This window comes from Carcharhinus amblyrhynchos, chromosome 1, assembly GCF_965287045.1.
Source record: "Carcharhinus amblyrhynchos chromosome 1, sCarAmb.v2.hapA, whole genome shotgun sequence".
NCBI lineage: Eukaryota > Metazoa > Chordata > Chondrichthyes > Carcharhiniformes > Carcharhinidae > Carcharhinus > Carcharhinus amblyrhynchos.
This window is the reverse complement of record NC_137324.1, coordinates 122,613,561-122,631,977: the sequence shown is the minus strand read 5'-3', so window position 1 is coordinate 122,631,977 and position 18,417 is coordinate 122,613,561. Positions and strand designations below refer to the sequence as shown.

Below are 18,417 nucleotides of genomic sequence, written 5' to 3'. Positions count from 1 at the left end.
GGTGGGGAACCGCTCTGAACTTTTTTGCAACTGGCTCCTTCCAGACCCCTAGCAGAGATGTATGTGGCATTTCCCAGTCAGCTGTGTACGCCTGTGTCAAGCAGGTCACAGAGACCTGAATGCCCGGGTAGGGCAGCACATAAAATTTAACCTGGACGAGGTCCATCAGGCAGCTCAGGCTGCAGGGTTCGCAGCCATGGCTGGGATGCCAAATGTACAAGGGGCCATCGATTGCACCCATTGTCACCCACAAGGCCCCTCTTACAGACTCATGAACAGCAAGGGGTTCCACTCCCTGAATTTTCGAGTAATGTGTGACTATAATGTGAGTATTATACACATCTGCGCAAGGCACCCAGGCAGTGCATACAACAGCTTCATTGTCAAGAGTTCAAACATCCTGGAAGTCTTTGAGGAGGAGCCCAGGCTGGGGTGCCTTGTGGGTGATATGGGTTACCCACTTCGGACATGGGTGATGATGCTTGAGGCAGAGACCCGCAATAATGAGGCCCATGTAGCCACCCACACGATAGTGGAGAGGCGCATGGGCTCCTCAAGATGCGATTCCAGCGCCTGGACTGATCTGGTGGGACCCCACAACGCAGCCCCCTGATCTCTTCCCGCATTGTGGTGCTGTGCTGTGCCCTGCATAATCTGGCTCTGCAGAGAGGTGACCTCTTGGAGGAGATGGAGGACGTGGAGGCTGACCAGCCGAGCATTGCTGGAGAGGAGGATGACCAGCAGGAGGAGAAGGGTGATGAGGAAATGCACACCTTGGAACACTATCCAGACATTGGAGGACTCACAGCTCAAATGAGGCAAGCGACGGTGGCTGGGAAGGCCCTGATCACCAACCAGTTCAGTCGCCAGGTCTGTGGCTTCCATCAACCCTCCCCAAAGTCCTTCTTTCTCCTGCAACATTGTCGCATCCGAGCTGCATTAGCAAATTTTTTGGCAGGCAGGAGGGTGGTGACAACTCACTCAGCACCATTATGATGAAGTCCTGGTGCAAACTAGTCTGACTCCTACCTGAGCTCCGTATGCACGCTGGCACCTGGGCCCAAGTCTCTATCGTGGGTAAGGAATCTGAAACCTCCATACAGGGCCCTGGGGCAGGTGGGGATTGCTCATGTGTTCTGAGGAACCAATGGCTTCCTTTTCTGAGTGACACAGCATTGAGGGGCCTCCCCAACTGACAGCAACATGAAGCATCACTCTGGCGATCATCAATAGAACAGAATTCCTGTTCCAAACAAATCTGAGAGAAATTAGTCACAGGTGGGTGGTGAAAAAGCATTTAATGATGACAATAAAGCTGTTTAAATAATAAGTTCTAACATAAAAACTTGTGAATGGAAAATGTTAACATGCTTAAAGATCTATCTTACTAGCACAGTCCTTCACCCATGCCATCTTAGTGCAACATCAACTTCCTAACATTACGTGGCCTACCATTATATCTCAGTGTCTCCCCAGACTGTACATCAGAGGTGGAGGGGACCAGCTGCCTACCTCACCCCCATGGCCTCTGATGCACTCAGTGTTCTCTGGAGGCCCTGGACCTTGAAGACTCTGGCCTGCTTCCAGGTATCTGGGATGTTTCCATGACACCCTCTTCATCCTGCTGCCCCTGAGATATCCTGGTGTCAGGAAGGGAGAATCAGAAGGTGTGGCCACAGCCACAGACTCCTGGCTGGAAGGCCCCAGCATGGGCTCGAGCCTTTCCTCCTCTCTTGGGGTTCCTGTGGGCCCCTGGATCGCTCTGTGGGATGGTGGTGCTTCTGCAGTGAGCTCCAGAAGCTCTAGCATCACCTGGCCCTGCCAGTCCTGGAGGACCATCTGCATCCTACTCATGGATCTGAGCCTTCTGTGATGACCACCTGAGTGGAGGGCCACTTATAAGTGGTCACAGCAAGTGCCCTCTGAGTCAGGGCCAGGCTCTGCAGCCCCTCAGCCATGAGCCACATTCCCATAGGTTGCAGCCACAGCCCGCTGTGTCTCAGCGCTGTCCCGCATTAAGGTCTTGATCGTCCCAGCCATGGGCCACAGAATCTCGAGAAGCCTGTTCAGTCCCTCTGCTGTGGCCTGCTGTGACTTGGCCATTGTTTGGAGCCTGCCGCTCATGGTGCGGATCCCCTGCCCCAGGCTTTCCACTGCAGACGCCACCCTTGCAGTGTGGGCCTGGGAAGCATGCAAAACAGGCAATAGCTGGTCCAGCTGAAAGCTTTGGGACTCCTCCCAACAGCCTCACAGTTGGTCCAGTGTGGCCGTCAGCTTCTCCTGCATTCCCTGGTTCTGTTGCTGTATTTCCAGCAGCTGAGGGAGATGTGATCTCAGAGAACCAGCATGTAGCCTGAGGTCAACTGAGTCCTTGTCTCCAATAGGTCCCTGTGTGCCAGAGGCCTCAGACATTCCCTCCTCCACCCGATGTACATCAGCAGCTGTGTCGCACTCACCAGAGAGTAACCTGGAAGCCTCACCACTAACTGGACCCATCGATGAGTCAATATCTGGGATGGTGAGTTGTATGATGGAAGCTGACACCAAAACGGTGCCACCCACAGAGGCCCCTTCACCCATATCCTCCAAGGATTTGGCCAAGCTGCCCTGAACAGGAGAGGCTGGGCTTGTAATCAAGAAGCCCCTTGAGGTGTCCGGATGTGTCCCTGTAACACAGGACACAAAATTAAGGGCAAGGGATGGAGAGGAATCCGGGATATAAAACATGTGATTCACATTTCTCCACTGAACACAGAACAAAGCACCAAGAAAATTACATCACAGGAACAGGCCCTTCGGACCTCCAAGCTTGTAGCAACTGGGCTGCCCATCTGATTGTAACTCTCTACCCTCCCAGGGACCCTCCCTATTCCCATCCCATTCACATAGCTGTAAAGATACTCTTTAGAGATCACTATCATATCTGCAGCCACGACCTCCCCTGGCAGCGAGTTCAGGCAACCACCACCCTGTATGTGCAAATAAACGTGCCTCATACATCTCCTTTAAACTTGCCCTTCGCACCCAAAACTCATTCCCCACTCAAAGTGAGTGGAGAAATGACAGGTGCTCACATCTGGATGGCAGCCTGACCATGCTGCTGCTGACAGCCCTTCCCTTGAGAGCTCCAGCGCCTGCTCCTCAAAGGGAGTGAGGACAGGGAGGCCTGGCTCACCACACCCTGTCTTCGCTTTCTCATGGGTGTTGAAATTAGTCTCCTTCTGTGAAGATAGGGGGAGCCATGTAAAAGATGGTGCTGTGAGTCCTGCAGAGTATCAGGTGGTGGCCCTTAGAGGGCAAGCACAGTGGGGCTCACTGGGGGGAAAGGAAGGAAGTGCTCGGGGGTCAGGAGCTGGAAGCATGGAGGATGCTGGGATGGGAGGATCTGGGGGAGATATTGGGGAACATGGAAAATAGGGTTCAGCATTCACCCTTGTTGCACAGATAAGGTCATTGACTTTTTTCCAGCACTGCCTCTCAGTTCGAGGGTCAGTGCGATGGCACTGACTGAGGCGGCGTGGGGAAAGGGGGAGGGGGGCACTGGGGAATGAGTGCCTCAATGATTCAGCACAGTGCTGTATCACAAGTCTCACAACACCAGGTTAAAGTCCAACAGGTTTATTTGGTAAAGCTTTTGGAGCACTGCTCCTACATTAGGTGAGTGGAGAGTTAGGTTCATAGACAGGGCACATATAGACATAGACTCAATTGCATGATAATAATTGGAATGCGAGTTTTTACAGGTAATATAGTCTTTATAGATACAGACAATGTGAGTGGAGTGTGGGATAAATATAGGTTAATGATTGGGGACAGGGGAGAGAGAGGGAGGCGTCATGCAGCCATCGGAGTCCAGATGAGATGGGGGTTTTGTGCTGGAGGGTCCAGGGTAAAGGTGAGGGAGGGCCACCCTGCCTGATATCTGTAGGTTGGTGGGGGGAGGGTGGATCTCTGCCTGAGATGATTGAGAGGGATTGCCACTCTGCCTGAGATTGGTGGGAGGAAGGAGGGAGGGGCCTGTGACCAGTCTGGGTGGCAGGGGCATGGGGAATAAGGGGATCAGTAATATTGTGGGGGTGGGCAATGTCTGGGTCCAGCCTGGGAGGGATGTTGCAAGGGAGCAGCATTCTATCTTTATTTTCTGCACATGCGCAGTTGGAGGCGCTGATTGGAGCTGCAGGATTTTGGATGTGATAAGCCCCGCCCACAGGCTTGTGCAGCGTGATTCGGGCTCACTGATATTTTTTCCAGGCAGAGTGCGTATGGAGGCGCCTGAAAGTGGGTCTAAAAGTCGGATCTGAAACACTCCCAGTTTCAAGTCCACCCAGAACTTAGAATCAAAATGGTGAAATAAGGTCCAATGTTTCAAATCCAGATAACTTTTCTTCAGCGTTCATATGAAGCAAATGTTGTGTTTTCAAATGATATAAGAACATAAGAACATAAGAAATAGGAGCAGGAGTAGGCCATCCAGCCCTTCGAGCCTGCCCCGCCATTCAGTAAGATCATGGCTGATCTGTCGTGGCTCAGTTCCACTTTCCCGCCCTCTCCCCATAACCCTTAATCCCCTCTCCTATCAAAAACCCATCAACCCGCGTCTTAAAAATATTTAGCGAGGCAGCCTCCACCACTTCAATGGGCAGAGAATTCCAGAGATTCACCACCCTTTGAGTGAAGAAGTTCCTCCTCAACTCCGTTCTAAACTGCCCCCCTTTTATCTTGAGGCTGTGCCCCCTAGTCCTATTGTCATTTTTTGAGCGGGAAGAGTCTTTCCACCTCTATCCTATCCATCCCATTCATCATCTTATACGTCTCAATGAGATCTCCTCTCATTCTTCTAAACTCTAACGAGTACAAGCCCAGTTTATTCAGCCTCTCCTCATAGCTCAATCCTCTCAACTCCGGTATCAGCCTAGTAAACCTCCTCTGCACTCCCTCCAAGGCCAAAATATCTTTGCGCAGGTGCGGCGCCCAAAAATGCACACAGTACTCCAGTTGCGGCCTCACCAATGCCCCATACAGCTCCACATATATATATATATATCTCCAAGGAGTGACCTGAGCTCCTAAGCTGAAAGTGCTGGCTTTCCTTCCAAATGTTGTCGGGATCTATTTTCTGGCTGACATGTGCATTTATTTCTCACTCATTTTTAAATTCTGTTTACTTTCCAGCAAATTCACAATGAATTATGAATGATTAGGGTGCCAATCGTGCCATAGTTGATGGCACTTCTGCCTTTGTTGCTCGGTGATACTGTCTTGTTTTAATAGCGCTGTGTTTTTTGTCCGTGAATAATTGCGTAACGCCATCTTTCTTACTGGCAGCTGCCTGAATTGTAAATAGTCATAAGATTTCACTTGAATGCTAATGTATGGCACCTACTAGTTGCATTACATTGAATTGATGTTGCAGCCTTCACAATTTAAATAAACAATTTAGACTTTGGAATAAAAAACCCCATTTCTAAATCTGCACATGGCACCATCTGGGTGGGGCGGTCGATACTGAAGAGGATTGCACCACATTACAGAAGAGCATTAACAAACAAGCCAAAATGGGCAAATAATTGGAAAATGAAGCTCAACAGTGATAAATGTGAGGCAATGCATTTTGATTAGAGAAATAGGGAAGAATTATTACTTAAAAGATGCAAGTCTGGGTGGAGCAGAATAAAAAGGGATCTCAGAGTTCAAGTATATCAATTACTAAAAGTTGAGCCACAAGTTAGCATGGTCATAAATAATAATAAGCACTGGGCATTGTTTCTAGAAGGACAGAATTAAGTGGAAAAACTATGCAAAACCCTGTGCTGAACCCTGGTTAGACCACACTCAAAGCATTACGCGCAGTTCCAGTCACCAAATTAATAACAGGATATGGAAACACTGGAGGCAGTGCAGTAAAAAATTATGAGGATCATATCAGAATTGCATGTGTATACATATCAGGAAAGAATTGACCATGGGGGGCTTTTTTCTCTTGAAAATATAAGGCTGAGGGATGACCTAATAGAGGGCTATAAAATAATGAAAGTTTTAGACAGATTAAATGTAGACACAGTAGGCTGGATTAGACACTGAGGGTGGGCTCCTCGCAATGCAACAGAACATCAGGAGTGTTCCCACTTCCACTTGGCCAGCTTGCCCCACTTTAATTTTTTGGCTGGTGGGCTTTTAAATTTGTGAGGCAAGACCATCTCCAGGGAGGCCATCTCCAGGGAGAAATCCCACTGCATAAGCTGCCGGGAAATTGGAGACACCAAGACCAGCACCAAGATCAGCACTGCTGCCTCACAGTGCTAGGGATGCCGGCCTCAGGTGACTGCCTGTGTGGAGTTTGCACATTCTCCCCGTGTCTGCATGGGTTTCCTCCGGGTGCTCTGGTTTCCTCCCACAGTCCAAAGATGTGTGGGTTAGGTGAATTGGCCATGCTAAATTGCTGCTCAGCGTCCTGGGGGTTAGTAGGGTAAATATGTGGGGTTACAGGGCTAAAGCCTGGGATTGCTCCACAAGGAGCCAATATTCAGTGATGGGGATGAGGGTTGGGGGAGGGGGAGGTGGTGATGGTGGGACATGGTGTACATGGAACAAGACACTGTGGCGAGGATGGATGCAGGAAAGAAAACTATGCAGGGATGGGAGAGTGCCTTGAATTGGCAATGGGGACCCAGTAAGGAGGCACCCACTGCCTTCCCTGTGGCTGCACAGGCTTCTCCCACTACTATTAAATCTGTGGTTTGAGCCCTGAAGTGGGCACAATTGTTTACATAAAGGTCTCAATTGTGCGATAGGAGGTTGACCCAACCAATGCTTTCCCTGCCACTTGTAAAATTGTGGGCAAGATAAAGCTGGCTCTTAGGAGGCACTCTGCCAATGACATGGCACCCTTTCTTAGGGGTCCACACTTCTGCTTTCCTGTTTGCAGGTAGCCCATAAAATCCAGCCCAATGCTTCTTCTTATGGGGAGAGCATAAGCAGAAGTCATCAATATAAAATACTCACCAAGAAATCCAGTTGGAAGTTTGGCACCTTTACTCAAATAGTGGGAACTTGCTGCCACAGACAGTACCAAGCTAACAGCAGGATGCTTTTCAGGGAAGTTAGACCAGCATATGAGTGAGAAAGGAGTAATTATTTATGATGATAGATTTAAATGAGAGAAGAAGGAAAGAAATGAAACTTAAATACTGGCATGGATTCATTGGCTGAAGAGTTTGTGTACTATATATCTACTTGCCAGATATTCTACGTAATTCAAATTATCTAAATAGGGCTTGATCCAGAGATTTTTTATACATTGTTATCAGGTTAAATGAGTTCTAAGTATAATTTACAGAGTTAATAATCGCAGTGAAGATTATACTCCAAATGAATATCTTTCCTGTATTTTCAATTGTAACGCAAGGTTCGAGTTTCCACTTGGGTGCAGTGATCAATTCTGATGCTAATTATGCTGAACCTGGCTCCATTTTGAAAAGTGATGAGTTTCTGCTCAAATTCATTGACATACCACCGTGCACAAAATTTGCCATGAACAAGCAAATGGGGCAACACTTTAAAATGTGTTTTTGTAATTGCTTTTCTTTAAAATGTTTTCCTTTATAAATTTAGAAGTGGCAACTTGATGAGGTTTGAAAAAAACAGCTTCAAATTGAACTTCCTCACAAACTTTTTGATCGCAGTGTTAACCCACACTCCGGTAATTGAGCAAGGCTTGTAAATTCCGCATGAGGCCAATGGAGAATTCCGTTCTGCGAGCCTCACCCGCCTGTCAATTTCCCGCCACTGTCTCTGAGTACTCTAACAACTTGAGGAGATAGTGGAGTAGTCGTTATGGCACAGGGCTAGTAACTCAGGCCAGGCTGTATCCTCTGAGGGTACCAGTTCAAATCTTAACCACAGCGACTGGTGAAATTTTAATTCAATTAAATAAATCAAGTGTAAAATCTAGTCCCAGTAATGGCCAAATTGCAAGAGTATGTACCGTGTACCTGGTGTTCTCATGTGAGATGATGGCATCCAAGTTGATGAGTTGCTGTGGCAGGGTTGTGTGGTGTCTGGTCTCAGTTCTCCTGAAGGCGGGGTCGTTTGCTGCGGACAATGGTTTGTCTGAAGTTGTGCAGTTGTTTGAAGGCAAGAAGTGAGGGTATGGGGATGGCCTTGGCAAGACGTTCGTCTTCATCAATGACATGTTGAAGGCTCCGGAGAAGATGTCGTAGCCTCTCTGCTCCATGATAGGTACTCTTTCCACCATGTCCCGTGTTTGTCTTCTGAGGAGGTTGGTGGGGTTTTTGGCTGTGGCGTGTCAGAACTGTCGATCGATGAGTTGAGCATCATATCCTGTTCTTATGAGGGCATTTTTCAGCATCCAGAGGTGTCTGTTGTGATCCTCCTCATCTGAGCAGATCCTGTGTATACAGAGGGCTTGTCCATAGGGGATAGCTTCTTTAACGTGTTTAGGATGGAAGCTGGAGAAGTGGAGCATCGTGAGGTATCCATGGGCTTGCGGTACAGTGAGGTGCGGAGGTGACCATCCTTAATGGAGATGCGTGTGTCCAAGAATGTAACCATTCCAGAGAGTAGTCCATGGTGAGTCAGATGGTGGAATGGAACTTGTTGATGTCACCATATAATTGTTTCAGTGATTGTTCACCTCGAGTCCAAAGGAAGAAATGCTAGTGTATAGCATTGGTTGAAGGTCCTGTGAGGCTATGGCATCTTCTCTGGAGCGTCAAATGTCATTGATGAAGACGAACATCTCACCAAGGCCATCCCCACACCCCCACCTCTTGCCATCAAACAACCGCACAACCTCAAACAGACCACTGTCCGCAGCAAACTACCCAGCCTTCAGGAGAATAGGGACCATGACACCACACAACGCTGCCACAGCAACCTCTGTAAGACATGCCAGATCATCGACACTGATGCCACCATCTCACGTGAGAACACCATCCACCAGGAACACGGTACATACTCTTGCAACTCGGCCAATGTTGTCTACCTGGTAGATTGCAGGAAAAGATGTCCCGAGGCTTGGTATGTTGGGGAGACCATGCAGACGCTATGACAACAGATGAATGAACACCACTCAACAATCACCAGGCAGGAGTGTTCTCTTCCTGTTGGGGAACACTTCACCAGTCATGGGCACTCGGCCTCAGATCTTTGGGTAAGTGTTCTCCAAGGCAGCCTTCACGATACACGACAGCGCAGAGTCGCTGAGCAGAGACTGATAGTCAAGTTCTGCACACATGAGGACGGCCTCAACAGGATCTTGGATTCATGTCACACTATCTGTAACCCCCACAACTTGCCTGGGTTTGCAAAATCTCACTAACTTTCTTGTCTGGAAACAATACACATACTTTTAACCTATGCTTAATGCTACCTCCACTCACATTGTCTGTACTTTAAGACTTGATTAGCTGTAAAGACTCACATTGCAATCATTATTCATGTAAATTGAGTTTGTGTCTTTGTGTCCTGTCTGTGATCAGAACTTCCACCCACCTGACGAAGGGACAGCATGTTCCGAAAGCTTGTGGCTACAAATTTGCTACAAATAAACTTGTTGGACTTTAAGCTGGTGTTGTGAGACCTCTTTCTGTTCTTGCTTTATATGGACAGTGATTTCACAATGCAGCTTCAATCATGTGGTAGTTTAATGGTCCAAAGTACATTACTTTAGAACGACATAAACCTGTCATGTTACCTGATTACAGCATCTCATCATGTTAGAAAGTATATCTGTACTACTCATTGTAGCATTTCTATTGTGACTCAACAACAGGCAAATTCATGAATGAAATTACAGATTCTTTACACTTTCTGTAAATGGAATTCTTCTGTGTACTAAATTGTCTGTATGTTTATCATCTTAAAGAACACTTTTACAAAACAGTAGATTTCCAAATCTACTATTCGCCTGAGGAAGTCAAGTTTAACCCTTTGCAGCCTGCATTAGTTTAATGCATCACTAGCATTCCAAAATCCATTAATCAGATTTTTAATTTCATAATAATTCTCTTTGTTTCAAACAAATCTATTTGACTTTCTTACTCCCCCTCCACCCCGCCCAAAGAATTGTTAGTGAGAGTATCACTGCAGTGTTTCCCACTTGGCATTTGTTGAGATTGGCCTGGATTCCAATCGATGTGCGTGAGTGTTAAAGTGGGCCACATTCCCACATGCTAAGGGTCAGAGCGGCCCAGCCCTTCGTTTCCATGAATGTTCCCAGCAGGTCCTGAACAAACCCAGCCAGAAGCACACCACTTGGTCAGGCAAGAGTGGGAACTTGGCAGTAACATCCCTTGGAGAATGGTTCCTGACAGTGGAGTGGCTGGTGGTGAAGGGAATGGAGGGGGTGCTTTCTTTGGAGGCACTTGGTTGGGTGTGCTCTGGAGGTGACTGAGGTGGCAAGGGGAGGACTGCAGATTCTATTTAGTAAGGAGAGCTCTCCTTGTGATTGGACTGAATATGGGCAAGCAAGGAAGACTAAAGTTTCATTGTGATGTCTAGAAAAGCACTCCTGGTCCGCAAAGAAATGTCAACTAAAATGTTAAGACTGGGTGTCCCCTCGATCCCTTCTGGCAGCTTCACTTGAGATGTTCAGCTAAACTCGCAGATCATGTTCTGATGATTTTATAAGTCTCGCTCTGTATAGATAAAGAAACCACACTGCCATTTGGTGGATATTCTGTTCAGAGGGGCAAGTTAATATCAGAACACGAAAGAAAGGCAATGGGATCAGAAGGGATTAATGTTTGCTCTAATTTTAAGGGCTCTCTATTTCTATTTTTCAACGTGTCTAATATCTGCTGTGGATAAAGAGCAGACCAGAGGCACTACAACGCACCCCTATAGAAAAATCCTGATATTCTTACTGTATTCAGTAACGTTGGTTTATCCTGCACATTCAACTTATGAGGTGCATTTTTCCTCTGAAGCCAGGGTGGGAGGAGGGGATTGGGCTGAATTGAGGTTGGGTCAGGCCAAAGAACCTGATTAAAACGTTTTGTCTTCATTCCACGGCTGCAGAGACCCAGATTGAGAGGGTCTAAGAGCAAAATAGTGGGAATATTGGAAATCTGACAGAAAAACAGAAAAGGCTAGAAAAGGCAGATCTGGCAACATCTGCAGAGAGAGAATCAAAGTTAACATTTCGGGTTGAGTTTTCATCAGAATCTTTGATGAAGGGCCATTGACTGGAAACATTGAGCTGGGATTTTCCCACCCATCATGTTGTGGCCCCCAGTGATAGCCCAGTCAAGAGCATTTTGGCAGGACTGGAGGATCCTGGTAGCGGGTGTGGCCAGAAATTCCCACCTATCAGTTCTGAGTTTCGCTCCATGGGGCTGTCAGATCCACTGAGCATGTTTCCGAACCAGGAGGCTGGCTGGCTCCCAGGAAGGTCAAGCTTCCAGCACAGTCAGGAATGGGGAGAGGTATAGGGTGGGATCAGAGAGGTAGGCTGGAGGGAGTTGCAGAGTGGAAGCCCAGGGCTTGGAGGCCTGAGGGATCGGAGGCCTGAGGGACTGAAAGCTTGAGTGGGATTGGAGTGCTTCAGATCTCAAAGATCATGGGGTGAGGGACAGGGGTCAAATAATCATAAAATCCCTACAATGCAGAAGGAGGCCATTTGGCCCTTTGAGCCTGTACCAACCACAATCCCACCCAGGCCTTATTCCTGTAACCCTCATTTATACTGTTAATCCCTGATTCTGAAGGACAATTTATCATGGCCAATCAACCTAACCTTTGGAGTGTGGGAGGAAACTGGAGTACCCAGAGGAAATCCACGCAGACATGGGGAGAATGTGCAGACTCCAAACAACCAGTGACCCAAGCCGAGAATCAAACCTGGGTCCCTGGCACTGTGAGGCAGCAGAGCTAACCACTGTGTCACCATGCCGCGCCCAAAGGCCTCATGGGTGGGTGGGAGGGAGGATGGTGGGAGAGATCAGAAAGGTTGTACATGGGGATTTAGCAAACAGCTATGAGTAAAGGCACTTATCACCCAGACTCAGTAGTCCTTGCCTTCCTTGAACTGCCAGGTTTCCCAAGGCCCACGAAATCCGGCTGGAGGAGGGAAATCTGAAACTCTGGATCAATGTGAAGCTGCCTGCCTGATTATAATGTTTAGATTGCTAACCCCCCTCCTGGGTGCAAACTGTCCCCCCATCTCCCGGCCATACACACGCATCATTAACTTCATCTCACCCCATTAAAACTGGAAGTGGACAGGTTGGGGCTGAAGGTCACACTTCGATCTCTTTAACCTCCCACCCCATCCAGACCAGCCCATCCTTCAGGGTTAAAATTCCCCCGCCGCACCCCCCCCTCCCCACCCCCGCAAACCCCATGTCTCTCAAAACACAAGTGTGAAAGATTTACACCCACCATGGACAAGGCAGAGAATAATAGTATTTATCAGTTGTAAATGCTGAACATTTCAACATGGAGGGGGATGGGGGAGGTGATGTTTACCATCCACCGGTAAACAGGATGTAATCTAGAAAGTTGGCAGTATCTGAAGGTGACTGGCATCATTGTAAACAACTGTCTTGCTCCACTATGCCATCTGGTCCAGCAGTTGATTGGTCCTTAATAGAGAAAACAGCAATGGGGAGTATTCCAGGCTGGAAAGGGTTAAGTACGCCAGCTATGTTTCAGTCACTAATCAGATCTGGCTCAATGTTAAAGAGTATGTCGTCGTTTCCCCGACGAACCTCCAGCAGCAGAGGGAACTCATTCTTCACAGCTTCCTGCAAATCATTTGTTGTCTTCAAGGGAATCCCGTTCACTTTGACAATGACATCACCATCCTGAATACCGCCCCTGGAAATAAGGAAATGGAGATACATCAAACTATGACAAAAAGCTGATTTTTAATTATTGTCGTGCGTTCACTAAACATGAAGGTGGTTCTAGCACTAAGGGTGGCATTTTCCCAACCACTCGTTGTTCTGTGCAGAGGCTGCTGCATTGTTTCATTGCCACACTGGTCACTTTCCTGAGGGGGACTTGACCAAGGTGGATGTGGAAACGACTTTTCCTCTTGTGGGGGAATCTAGAATGTGGGGGAATTAAGCAGCCCCTCCCGCAGTTGGTATCCTCACTCCTGTCAAAGTTAGCGGACTTTTGAATGGCTCACTGCATTTCCCGGCTCATCCCCCACTGCGAAAAGGCCATAGAATTCCACCCTAGGGGGTTCTAATAAATCTGCGGAAGCAGAAGTCCCTTCACCAAAATCCCTTTATTTACAACTCTCAGCAGTACACAGAGCGCTATCAGTCAGCAGTCTACTTCAAGGCAACACAGGAACTGACATTTCCAGTTTCATTCAAGGCAAAGACTTTGTAGTTGGCCCACTAATTGGGTCCTAGATCAGGGGGCTCATTCTCCAATAGGCCAACCCCAATGGCCTGATTGAACTCGTTACAGGGGTCACATTAAAAATAACGGACTGCCCATTTAACACAGAAATGAGAAGAATTTATTTTTCTCTCAGAGGGCTGAGAGAATTTGGAACTCTCCCTCAACAAGCGGTGGAGGCGCAATCAGAGCTAAATAGATCCTTGAAAAGCAAGGAGCTGAAAAGTTATTGGGGGCAAGGCAGGAATGTGGACTTCAGAGTTATAATGAGATCAGCCATGATCTTGTGGAATGGTGGAGCAGGTTCAAAGGGCCAAATGGCCGACTCCTACTCCTACTCCTAATTTGTATTTTTGCTCGCAGTTTGAACAGTGCTGGAATTCCAGCTGGTTCACTGGGAAATAGGAATTCCTTTGGTGCAGTTCTGTGTCGACAAGCAGGCCTGCCGAATCAGAGGTGTACTCAAAAGAACAACCACACTACACGGCCTTGACCTGAATACCACCACCACCACTACTCGGACAAGTGGAAGAGGGTTGGCAGTTAATATATTGGGATTGAGAACCTGACCCAATCATTGCCTATTAAAAATTTAAACAAATACAAATCAGCCCATCCCATAAAAGTAAGACAGAAGCCTTGTTAATATTCAAGATTTGAAAAGCAGGCCCACGCTTTGGGATTCCCGGCAGTACACATGGCATGGGCTCGATGGACTGCATGGCTTTTCTATGCTGTAATGACTCACTGATATCTGAAGCAGGAGGCATTGACAGGCCAATGTGAGTACTGAATATCTACTCCTTTCATCACTCTTTATGGGGCAGGAGGAGCAGGAGTGCTTCCCACAGGCCTCAGAGGGAAGCCTTGGGGGCCATGCCCAGCTCTGATAAAGGCTGCCATATCCTAGTTTCTCCACCACATTTCCCATTGGTAATCCTGATCTATTCACTCACCATCCTCATGCATTATCCCTGTTCATGGCCCCGAGTCTTTAGCCTCTAGTCACAGCTGGAGACCAGTCGTACGGCTCTCGGCTGTGGCCTCCTGCCATTCATTTGTCTTCCCTCCTACCAACCAGGCTGTCCATACGGCCAGTATCATGTGGCAGATTATTATTTAAATGAAGTCCTGCCAATCAAAGTTTCTGTGTCCCAGGCCTCATGATCTTTTCTCCTATGCTAAGGCAGCTCTTCCTTGCCTCTCCCTTGTTAATATTGGGGCCCTATTTCCATTAAATTTTATGTGGCACTACCTTTAAAATGAATAGAGTTGCTTGCAATGCCTCAAGTCTTCGCTGTTGTAAACCCCAGCAACACTACTGAGGTTCGAAATGCTGATAGGTTGATTCAGTTTTTCCTAAGACTGCAAGGTGTAATTAGGATATGAATCTCACATTCTCTTGCTGGTGGGTTTTTAGCAGGGTGGGGGGGAACATGAAATGGAAGGTACAGGCTTCTTAGTGGATTCCAGCTCTCCTGATTTTATGCTGCAGTGGACAAGACCTCTGCCCTTGTCCCAAGGGAGGTAATGATCTAGTGGTATTATCATTAGATTATTAATCCAGAATCTCAGCTCGTGCTCTGGTGACCCAGGTTCAAATCCCTCCATGGCAGATGGTGGAATTTGATGTCAATAAAAAATATCTGAAATTAAGAATCTATTGATGAACGTGAAACCATTGTCAATTGTTGGAAAAACCCATCAGGTTCACCAATGCCCTTTAGGGAAGGAAATCTGCTTCCCTTACCTGGTTTGGCCTACATGTATCCTCAAAGCCACAGCAATGTGATTGACTCTCAACCGCTCTCTTAAATTGCTGAGCAAGCCAATCAATTGTATCAGTGTTTTAAGGTGACAGGTTTCTCAAGGGCAACTAGAACAGATAATAAATGCTGGCCAGCCAGTGATGCCCATATCCCACGAATGACTAATAAAAAAGAAACACCGAGGTCCTTTTGGCCACTTAATGGCCATTTCCCACCCAGCTCGGGACTGCAGCTCTATCACCTTCCTTCAATTCCTCTTCTGTCCACTGCAGGGATTAGAGTGCTGCCAGTCAATCTATTTGTTGTTAGCTCGCTAAGGTGGGACTTCCTTCTATGTGAGAGGCAGAATTCCCTCCTGCAGCCAACTGACACTCACTCAAAATCGTTGTGGGCGAGACAGGCCCATCAGCTTAAAGATCCCAGCCACTGTGAGAGAGAAGCTAAATTTGTACGATAAGAGGGTAGGATGGGGTCAGGTGGTGGCGAAAGGAGTTGGGTGGATGGGGGGGGTGGTGAGGTGGTGGGAAGGTGATTGAGGGGTTTGTGATCGGAAGGGGCAAGGGGGGGAACAGGGTCAAGACCATAGTTTTCAAAGAAATAGCTGACGTTTTAATCTATCTAACTTTTAATGCGTCTAATTTTGTTCCATTATTCTGGATGGCATGGTGGCACAGTGGTTAGCACTGCTGTCTCACAGTGCCAGGGACTTGGGTTCAATTCCCTGCTTGGATCTGTTGCGTGGAGTTTGCACATTCTCCCTGTGTCTGTGCAGGTTTCCTCCAACAGTCCAATATGCAGGTTAGGTGGATTGGCCATACTAAATTGCTCCTTAGTGTCAGGGTGATCAGCTAGGATGAATGCATGGGGTAATGGGGATAGTGCCTGGCTGGGATTGTGGTTGGAGCAGACTCGATGGGCTGAATGTTCTCCTTCTGCACTGTAAGATTTTATGATTCTATTCTGCTCAGAAAGATGGAAGCATCCAAAGTTTCCAATTGAAATTGGAGTATTGGACATTTTCGATGCAGGGTAATTGCCCATTGGAAGTTGGAATTTCTCAGTAATCCCACACAGTCTCCTTGTGTGGGAAGTTCAGCACATCTATAGTGGTACTTCCGGGTAGATCTGGGTCCTTATTTCAGATGAACTTGTGGTTGGAAATCACATGATACCAACTCCACTTTATCTGTCTTGCCATGAACCAAGATGATTGACGCTTTGCGAGTTTTGGCTTCTGGTTACTTCAATGTCCATGACCTTCTCAGTTTCCTGTGTAGCCTTTCAGGCATTTGGCACATTGTTCAAATTCCACATGATAGTGCAGATGGAGCATCGATCATCCTTTCATCACTCTAACAATTTCCCAATGCTGAATACTTTTCTCCCTCTGTTTGTTAGCATGCCAGACATCATCCTGGCTGCAGCGCAAAAGCTGCTGTCTCTTCAGCCACGATAATGTCATCCCTCGCCTCATCCCCCTTTTTAGTATTGAGTGCAAAGGTTGGAATTACAATCACTCATGGACCAAGTAGCTAACTGACATTCAAAAGTCAAATTCTGCTGCTTGGTACAAACATATTACACTTGCTGCCACAGAGAAAACCAGCCAGATCACCTCCATCTCCTCACTGTCCCCTCCGGCCAGGAGTGGTTCACTCCAGTGGCATTTACAACAACTCCCCACGAATGGGGAGCTGGCATCCCGACCCCGCTGGAGTGAAGGGAGATAACTGAGGCCCCCCAGGAGGTCGCCGGAGAGGGGGTGCCCCCTGGGCATTTCCAGTTGGCAGTGCCAGCTTGCCCCTGGCACTGCCCAGAGATGCTGAATCTGCTAAATCTCTTCCACTGATTTACTTTGCTGTTCTTTACTGAAGATCTTTTTTACTCAAAGGAATGGAGCTTACCTGTATGCTGGTGAATCTGGAATGACTTCATGTACATAGATGCCAGTATCAACATTAGGGAAGTCGGGAGTTCTTTGTTTCAGTTCTTCTATTAGGCTAGAGAAGAAGATAAACAAATCTTTAAGACAAAGCTAGAGAACTAGTCAATGATTTCTTTTCTGTCCAATGTCAAAATAACTTAAGAGGAAATGTTAAGTGAATAAATGTGTCAAATTGCTGCGGGCGAAATCCCTTCAGCATAATGTAATATTAAAACAACGAGGGTGGAATTCTCCCCTAAAAATCTGAAGTGTTGAATTCATGGGAAAACTGGAGCAACTCACACTGGTTTTCTCAGTGGGAGTTCACACTAGAATCTCCCACACTCTGTGCAATGCAGAGGCTACCAGTGTGAATATCATTTGATTTCAGGGAGGTGGGGCCTATGACCACCTGGGCAGGTGAAACCAGCGTGTCTTTGCACATGCACAGAGCTGTCAACCCCTCTCATTTTCTGGCCAAGTCAATCACTGGCCAGCCCCCCAACTCCCATAATGCTGCCCCCATAGCTTGATCGTGTCCTCCCCCATCATTTCTGGGTCTGTCCCTGTCCCAGACATCCCCGATCTCCAGCAATCCATTCCCCTGCAGTGCCAATCCTCCCAACCCCCGCAGTTCATTCAAAGTAGGAACCCTCCTCTGGGCCCTAAAAAAAGGCTGCCCCTCACCAAGCTTCAACTTCTCCCGTACCCATTGCTAGACCTTCCCAAATTGTTAAAATAAAAGTATGCAGGCACAGTCAGTGATTCCGAAGACAAATGGAATTTTGTTGCTTATTGCAAGGGGAATGAAAATAGGGATGTTTTGCTGCAGTTACAAAGGGCATTGGTGATACCACATCTGGAGTACTGCATACAGGTTTGGTCTCCTTAAGAAAAGATACAGTTCACAGAAGATTCACTCAACTGATTCCTGAGATGGAGGGCTTTATCTTATGTGTAAAAGTTGGACAAGTTGGGCCTGTAAGAAGAAGGATGAGAGGTGATCTTACTGTAATATATAAGATCCTGAGGGGAATTGACAGGGTGGGAGAGATTCAGGGGGCGATTCTCTGGTTCCGCCAGCTGGAAGCAGGATGGCCACTGGCCCTTGGAATCAGGTGCCAGGGCTAAAACTGGAATTGTGTGAGACGTCAAATCCATTCTCCCGGCCCAGGTTCCCGCCCAGAGCAGCAGGAACCTAACTGAAATGCTTACAATGTGATTTATATGTTATTACTGGGTTTGAATCTGGAAGCTCCAGCTTTCCATTACGTTCTCACCGCCACCACCCCCACGTGCATGAAGTCCAACGGGCAGGATTTGTCACAGGTCCTGATAAGCACACAT

General features: G+C 47.5%; 1 protein-coding gene across 1 annotated transcript in view; it reads right to left on the bottom strand.

Annotated features, from left to right (window-relative positions):
• Positions 1–12,372: 12,372 nt before the first annotated feature.
• The window catches only part of htra3b (HtrA serine peptidase 3b), a 29,178-nt gene continuing 23,133 nt past the window's right edge, over positions 12,373–18,417 (bottom strand). Inside the window, exons 8-9 of the mRNA XM_080191864.1 lie at positions 17,051–17,146; positions 12,373–12,840 (exon numbers count right to left, since the gene is read on the bottom strand). Of these exons, the coding sequence (XP_080047990.1) occupies positions 12,672–12,840; positions 17,051–17,146 (265 nt within the window). The 3' untranslated portion in view covers positions 12,373–12,671. The remainder of the gene's footprint in view (positions 12,841–17,050; positions 17,147–18,417) is intronic.